Source organism: Sinocyclocheilus anshuiensis, unplaced genomic scaffold (genome assembly GCF_001515605.1).
Source record: "Sinocyclocheilus anshuiensis isolate Anshui unplaced genomic scaffold, SAMN03320099.WGS_v1.1 scaffold1453, whole genome shotgun sequence".
In the NCBI taxonomy this organism is placed as follows: Eukaryota; Metazoa; Chordata; class Actinopteri; order Cypriniformes; family Cyprinidae; genus Sinocyclocheilus; species Sinocyclocheilus anshuiensis.
This window is the reverse complement of record NW_015549558.1, coordinates 1,462,564-1,471,071: the sequence shown is the minus strand read 5'-3', so window position 1 is coordinate 1,471,071 and position 8,508 is coordinate 1,462,564. Positions and strand designations below refer to the sequence as shown.

The 8,508-nt window shown below is 37.6% G+C and overlaps 1 protein-coding gene across 1 annotated transcript in view; it reads left to right on the top strand.

Moving 5' to 3' along the window:
- The first annotated feature begins 3,720 nt into the window (after positions 1–3,720).
- LOC107657007 (neurotensin receptor type 1-like) overlaps positions 3,721–8,508 on the top strand; it is a 40,968-nt gene continuing 36,180 nt past the window's right edge. The window contains exon 1 of the mRNA XM_016444982.1: positions 3,721–4,389. Coding sequence (XP_016300468.1) covers positions 3,721–4,389 — 669 coding nt within the window. The remainder of the gene's footprint in view (positions 4,390–8,508) is intronic.

The window sequence follows — 8,508 nt, the reverse complement described above, 5'->3', positions numbered from 1 at the left end:
TTTAGATCATCAGAAGACGAATTCATAGATACTAAACATGGTAGGATTACATATAGGTAAGATGACAGAAATGAGTGGTTCCATCACAAGCCTGCATAAACAGTATACAATTTAAAAGACAACATATACAATGACCTGAAGGATATGTGTGTTCATTCAATGAAAGGTTTTCCTATGAATTAATTAGAGAAGAGTCCATTTTTACTGTGCATTGTGTCTCTTCCTATGGAAAATGTACTGATTTTCTCTACCCGCATTCCTTTGGGCAATAAAAGCAGTGATATCAGCGTTGGTTGCCATGGTGAAAAGGGGGCCTGGTGTCTTTCTGAGGTGTTAAGACGCATTTAGGGGGAAGGTTCCATAGGTCCTCATATGGCTTGTTAACTGAGGGCATGTTACAGAGTATTTGTTAAATATAGCTAACAAAATATATATTGTGTGTTTGATTGGTCCAGACGCTACACTATGGATGAATGACCTACAGAAACAGGCTTGTTTTTATCTCAATGACCCTTGCTTTGTTGCATTTCTTAAATTAGATTTATTTTTGACTGCCCCAGTGAGTCCCTGCTGGCAAATGATCTAACTAGACCACTCTGGCATCGTTCTTCAATTGAAGGCATTTTTTTTAAAGCAACATATAAATCACATATAAAATGTTTTTGCTGATGTCTTACAAGTGCATTGCCCATTTTGAAGGGTTTCTGAAAGCATAAAATGGACTTTTATATTAAGAGAAAGCCTCCAGGATGTCCTTCAAAAGTAAAAGGTTACAAACAGGTAAACAACGCTGATCAAGAGATGTGGTACATAGGAACAGTCATACACTGCATAACACTCTTATTCATAGATCAATAATAAGATCCAATATGCCTGCCACATCAGTCTCAAAATAAAATTGCAATGGTGCATGCCACTTCTTGAGGAAATTACTGAGCTCCCATTGGGAAAATTCCTTTCAACTCAGTTATAACCAATAAAATAACATGCTGGCGACACAGTGACAAATGTTCAAGCACTCAACTGTTCTCAAGACCTGAGTTGATGTTGATGGGATTTGAATATTAATGATGGGACACATTGTGAGAACACTTGACTTCAGCACTTAAACATACTAGCACATGCAAAGCAGCGAGTGAGCAAAGCAGTATTAACTACAGCAGACTCACATTGTGCATTCACTACAATGGAGTTTCTGTTGTGTAAAAGATCTGCGGGCACTTTATAGAAAATAAAATGAGTGCTGGGTTATGCCACTTTTAATAATGGCCATAAATTATAAAATGGTTATCAGGAGTGGGGCACTGAGAATTATTACAAACTTGATCACTGTGAAATCTAATTAACATGAGAATTACCAAATGGTAATTAATCTTCATGGAACAGAGTCAAACCACAAAGTGTAGCTATATAGACTGCATCAAGCATCTAGATTCAGATTTAGTGAACTGCTATAGACATTCTCCTGGAGCATGATGAATGAAATGAATGGGACTTTAACAAACACATTGAAATTAATGTGGAATCTTTGTGTTGTTGTTTTTTCTTTCTTTCTTTTTTTTAATCAGTTTTTATCATCTCATCTATTTTTGAAATATTTTTGGCTTGATTTGGTTTGTTTTTTCTTCCTCTGTTCTTTTTCTGTTTCTGCATGATTTATGATTGTGGGAAACAAAAGTTATTACCAAAATGGAGAAGGAATGGGAGGAGAGAGCTAACCTCAGAAGCCATGATTTTATGGAAAGCCATAACGAGGGCATGTAAGCGTAAGGAGTAACAAATTTAAGGATGCTATCTTTCAGGCAGATCCAACAAAGAGCCTATTAAGGATGTTTCTAACTCTGAATCTGGTTTTAACATTTTTAGTTGTAATCGCACCCATACTTTCTAACCGTTCTATTAATTAGTTAAGTTCTGTAGTTAATAAGTAAAAACGTTTTCATTATTTTATTATTAAATTTAATTACATAATGTAATATTTAGTCATAATCCACTTTATGCATGCAATCTTTTTTACTGCATCAATTTTATATTTTTTGACTGCTTGAAAAAAAAATAATGTAAATAATTTAATTTAAAAATGATCTAAAGTCTATTTAGAGATAGTAATTAAACTCTAATTATGTCAAAATATAATTTTAAAAGCACTAGCTTCTCTTATAGGTACGATTTGGACAAGAGTATACAGTAGATTATATTAATATACTGGTGCGATTTAAAATTTTGTTTATTGTAATATTAATAATGTGCATTACTCATCATCACAACATCACTTTTTCACTTTTTCTAGTTTTCACTCAAATATTTTGTATGTTAAGATAAGTGAAGCTTTTAATTACAACAAACTGCTGGCATGATATAGCACTTTGAAAAAATTGACATGTAAAAGCATGATTTACATAATGTCATTACTAATGAAGATTACCACATTAGGAAGGGACTCATTTTCATCCTCTTTATGACAACCAGAATTAGGGGCAGGTGGTGAGGAGATGTATTAGTCAAAGGACATTCAGAGACCATTATTCTTTAGACAAGAGATACTGTAGAGCTGATGAAAGACATGACAAACGCCTGCTCATTCCCATCCATCACCATCTATCCCCCTCATTCCTGACAGGCCTGACCCATAATAACATTATATTTTCATTACACTGAGTGATACACAGTTATTGTATAGAATTAAATGTCATTGACCTTTGAACATTTTCACTGTTCATATGTTTGGGTTATTAATTATGGTGGCACACTTACTGAAATATGTCAAAAAATATATATATAAAAGGCTTCATTATTTATATCCAGAAATATTCAAATTATATATAGACATACCAAACACACCACTCATGCTGTCTGAGGAAAGGCCATAAAATAATAAAAGCAGCCACCCAGAACACAATCTGTATGTACCACTACACTCTGGCAGATGCTTCTTGAGGATCCAGTCATGTACAAGTAGTTTAAAAAAACAGTTTCTACTATACAAGCTATCAGGCTTCTGCACTGCCACTTTACTTAATACCTCTTTGTATTACACAACTCTCTGCTTGATTCTGATTGGTCAATCACGGCACTCAGCAGAGAATATTTCTGAATAATTACCTTTGACTACTCATCTGGGAAAGCTATGTTTCCTGCATAGCTGGGGTCCTGTTTTGTCACTCTACTTTCTCACCAATGAGCTAATGATAATAAACATTATTTAGGCTACACATTGCTCATGGAACGTTTTTCTGAAGCTGTTTCTCTTCCTAGAAATTACTGTTACAAGTCAGAACGTGTGGAAACAGAGGTGATAGAAAATAATGAAGAGAACATTTTATACTTGAGCTAAAAAAAAATGTGAATTCAACATCCAACATATTGCTTAACCTTAAATCCAGAATATTTCAGTAAAGTAGGCTATTCAGAACTGAGACGCTTTTTCATATATTCAAGGTAATATAGCGCAGTCTCACCGAAAAGAAATAATTAATTAACTACTCCAATCGTTGAATGGCACTGCGTCATTGCTCAAGGTTTGCGCTCGTACGCCTCCTCACCATATAAAAGCCTCTGAACGTCTCGCTTTCGCAGACCTGTAAGAGTAAGTTTAGAGCAGGGGGCACTTGTTCACCACGGCTTTACGCACAGCTCTCCAAATGAACAAATGTGAAAAACATAGCAAGGAAAACGCTCTTTAATTTTGAATTAGTTATGTGTTGGTATTGAAAAACTAAAATGGATGTTAATGCTACGCTATCAGGACGCAACTTCATAGACTTGCGCATCTTAACGCAGAAACTTCTCTCTTCGGCGAACCGGTCCCAGCAATTTCTGGACAATGAAACGGAGAGCGTCTCCGAGGAGGATTTGGACGTGAATACAGACATCTATTCTAAGGTTTTGGTTACTGTGATTTATCTTGTGTTGTTTGCAATCGGATGTTTGGGGAACTCGATCACCATGTACACACTTCTCACGAAGAAATCTCTACAAAACCTCCAGAGTACGGTGCACTATCACCTGGCGAGTCTGGCCATATCCGATCTGCTCATCTTGATCCTCTGCATGCCCATTGAGTTATACAACTTCATCTGGGTGCATCACCCGTGGGCTTTTGGGGAGGCTGTTTGTAAAGGGTACTACTTTCTGCGGGACGGCTGCTCGTATGCGACGGCGTTCAACATCGCCAGCCTAAGCGTGGAGCGCTTCATGGCCATCTGCCACCCGTTTAAGGCGAAGAGCATCATGTCGCGGAGCCGCACCAAGAAACTCATCAGCGCTATGTGGGTCGCGTCTTTTCTCCTGGCCACTCCGATGCTCTTCACCATGGGACAGCGACTGATCAAAGACGAATTTATATGCACCACTATCGTGTCCTCGATAACTGCTAAATCCGTCCTACAGGTGAGCGCACAGCACTTTTTCCATGCTTGGGGCGATTGGAGCATTTCCCTATATTTCTATAGCCTATAAAGCGGTGGTTATAATTGAGTTGGGTTTTATCTTATACATGAAAAGTAGAATCGTATATGTCTAAAAGAAGTAACAACCTGTTGCATAGTATTTCTCGTTAATACCTGATAATGTTTTTAAATACAAACATTGTCTACACTCTAAAAAAATGCTGGGTCAAATACAACCCAGTGCTGGGTAAAATAGGGACAAACCCAGCAATTGCGTTGTTTTGACCCAGCGGTTGGGTTACTACCCAGAAGGTTGGGTTAAACATTTAACCCAACCGCTGGGTCAAAACAACCCAATTGCTGGGTTTGTCCCTATTTTACCCAGCACTGGGTTGTATTTAACCCAGCATTTTTTAGAGTGTACATCCAACATGAATTTCCACATCTAATTAGTGACGTCATTTAAGTGTAAATGTTAAATGAGCACTCAGTATTTTTTTCCGCATAATGAGTAAATAGCACGTTTTAGAAATAATGTAGACTCACATAAGATGAAGTCTCCATTCATATCAGTTTTCCAGAAAAAGCGGTTTAATTCTTTATGGAGCGGGTCGCCCCCTCTTGGGCGCCATCACATGACCAGCAGTGACACTAAGCTCAGAGGCCGGCTTCCCCATTAGGCAAAGGTAGGCGACTGCTTTAGGCCCCCAAAAGCTAAGGGCCCCCTAAAATGCTTTTCATATACCAGATGAGCATTAAGCACAGAGCTGTTTACAGTGTTTAATTATTACCACGACAACCATCTGCCTGTCAGCATTGAACGTGCTTCTTGTGTATAATAAAATATCTTGCATCTGAAGCTGTAATTAAATATTGAGCAACAGTGTGTATTATATGTTTATTGTTTTAAATGCCGCTAACTCGTTTTTGAGAAGGACCCAAGTAGAGGATGCATACACAGTTGCTTTTTTGGTTTATATAATTCTTAGGTGTCTACAATATGAAAGAAAGCCATTATAATATGTACATGAAAAAAGCAGAAACATTGGACACAACTATGGGGCACCATTGTGCAACAGCAAGCATCACAACAAAAAAGGAATCTCAAGGTTGATCTAGGTAAATGTGTGCAAATGTATAGGGCCCCATTCCGCCCCTGACTAAGCTACTACTAACACCCAAGCTTGAGTAAACAGCATTGTTTAAAATGATGGTAAGAATCATGTGTGCCACCCACCGGACAGTTCAAATCAAATGAGTGTGAGATAAAAACAAAATGTCCAACATTACACTGAAGTCCAAGTTGACAAGATGTCACCAAGTCCAGACATGCTGATTCACCAGTCCAAACAGAATGGGTACGAGTGGAAAAATAAAAGGTCCAAACAAGCAGTCTCTGCTGGAGTGATGAAACAAACCGTGACGACCCGCAGCCCCAGTAAGCAGACTGGTGGACAACAACAGCCAGCCATGAACCAGTCCAATAGGTGTCAGTGTAAAAGACCAAAGCCACTGGTACTATTGGAACAAATAAAACAGACAAACATAAATCAAACTTACCAAGTCCACCTTTAGAATATGTAGTTTTTACCTTAAATAGCTTTTTCTGCTTAAACAAGGATCTTGTCTTTGAAAAAAATACTTTTGTTGATTTAACCTAATTCAGTTGGGTTGATTCAGGTATATTCATATTTAAAAACCACAAGAGCAGTGGTTAAATGATTTAATATGTATTATGCCCCTTTGATTGATTTGATTGAGCAGCAGGGTCCTTATTGCTTCCATTGTGAGCACTGATGGTCATGAAAGTCAAAATAAATCAGTCAGTCTAATGAATTTAACTACTCCGTCTCTTGAAAATATTACTGTAAGTCTACCACAACCCATATCTGTTAGTTTGAGTAACAAGTGCCAGAATTTGCTCAAAAATAATGATTTGCTATCTTACAAAAATGGAAAGCACTTGCAGTGCCCTAAAGTAAATCCTGATTGCCTGGAAATGGAGACATTATGCTTTGATTTTTGGAAAATTGTCCTTGCAGCCCTAAGCCTTGCGCTTGCCTTATTCTTTTCTATTACACCAGTGAATCTAATTTTGTTTGGAACAAAATCCATTTACAAGGACAGGAGGTCTCCTGCTTGTAACACTCAGCTCTCTAACTTTCCATATTTGGAAAAAAAAAAAAAAGGTTGAAACTGAAAACAAGCACACCTGTGGGGTTAGGCAAAAATACACGAAAATCACACTTAATTCTATATGAAGTAACATTACAGCATTCCGTCTTTAAAATACATGTAAATAATTGGAACTCATAGCACAGTGGATAGAGTTGGTGAGTCACAATCTGAATTAGACAGAGTGCTGTGCATTACTGAAAAAGGGACAAAACAAGAAAATAGAGAATATGAATGCACACCGAAAAAGAGGCAAATATGCAGAAAAACTGGAGAGATGCAAAAAGAGAGATTCAAGAGTGAATGAATAAGGGATGAATTGATTCGGACAAATTCCATCAGTCATTGAGTGTGTGTATCATCTTGAGAGCTCCCAGTCAAAAGAATGATAGTTGGAATGGCAGCTGTTTGCTACAGGACAAAGAGTTTATCATGTTTCAATCTTGGCAAATTGGTTACAACAGAAAACCCCAAGATGTCCTCTTTTATATACAGAAGTTTTCACAATATGAAAAATTATCCAGTATTATATATTGCTATACTGTAGCAATACCTGAAATTAGTGCGCTGTGAGGCACAAAATGATTGCAGAAAGAACACATACATGGTATTTTATTGCTTTTTGAGATGTGGTATAACCTCACCCCATAAAGTGTAATCTGACACACACACATACATACACACATATATATATATATATATAACACACACAAATATATAAAATGCTATGTAGAGACTTAAGTGAGCACATCTGAGTGTTGAGAATAACAAACTGCCATCAAATAGTTAATTGAAATGGACTGAATTTATTTTTTTTTTTACATTAAATTATTTTTTTACATTAAATGAAAGATTTACAGAAATGAATCAGACTTTCCAACTTTTACAGAATAAAATAAATAAAATAAGTGAAGATTAACCATAGACCCTCCCTGTTCAATGTACTGAAGATTTGCTATTGTAGGCAGTACAGAATTATGTATTCCCGTATTCCCATATATATTATGAAATGCACTGTCAGTCTTTTTTAATGTAGCACAGTGTGCCGCATGCTTGAACGTTGATTACTGATTCTCTGGCAGCGCTGTATATATATATATATATATATATATATATATATATATGTTACTGTTTTTTGTTCAGTAATGGCTTCTTGAATATGAGCATCTATACAGGTGTGCTGTACCTTTCACCACCTTCTGTTTGTTGTTGTGATCATTCTTATTGCACAGTTTGTCACCTGAAACTAATCTAGTACTGCACTTGAAAGTACATGGATACAAACATACAAATAAAATGAGACTGACATATACAGTATATAGCAGCGGGCAGTGCTGTTGGCGAGGGTAGGTGGCTGATAGCTGATATTGGCCTGGCACGGTGTTCTGGCAAATGTTTAGAGCTTGTCTCACCATAAAAAGGGGGAGAGAAAAAGGGGTGAGTCAAAGTGTTCAGCTTCTGACACTTCACCCCTTTATTCAACAGTACAACACCTGTAACAACGAGGCAGTGGCATTAGGATCCATGTGCAGCTTTATTAGTTCACAAGGCAGGTCATACAGGCATAAATCGTTAACTGGCATCAGACACAACGTAGGCTGGGCAGAATCGTAAACAGTGTTCGTAATCAGGGTCGAGGCAGGTGGCAGACAAACAATGGCATGATTCAACAAGGCAGGCAGGGTCAGAGTAGGTAGGCAGCAAGCAATCGTAAACGGGTAAACAGTCCAGGTAATCAACAGAGATTCAACACAGGGAAACCACTCAGAAATGTCTGCAAGGCAATACAAAACTTCGCAATGAGAGCAGGGAAGGCACAGTTTAAATAGACCGGGCAATAGGAAACACCTGTGCAGGTGATTAGTCTCTGGCATGGGGCATTGTGGGAATTGGAGTCCGAAGGGATCGCTCAGTATTCCGGTGATGGTTCCCTCTGGTGGTGATC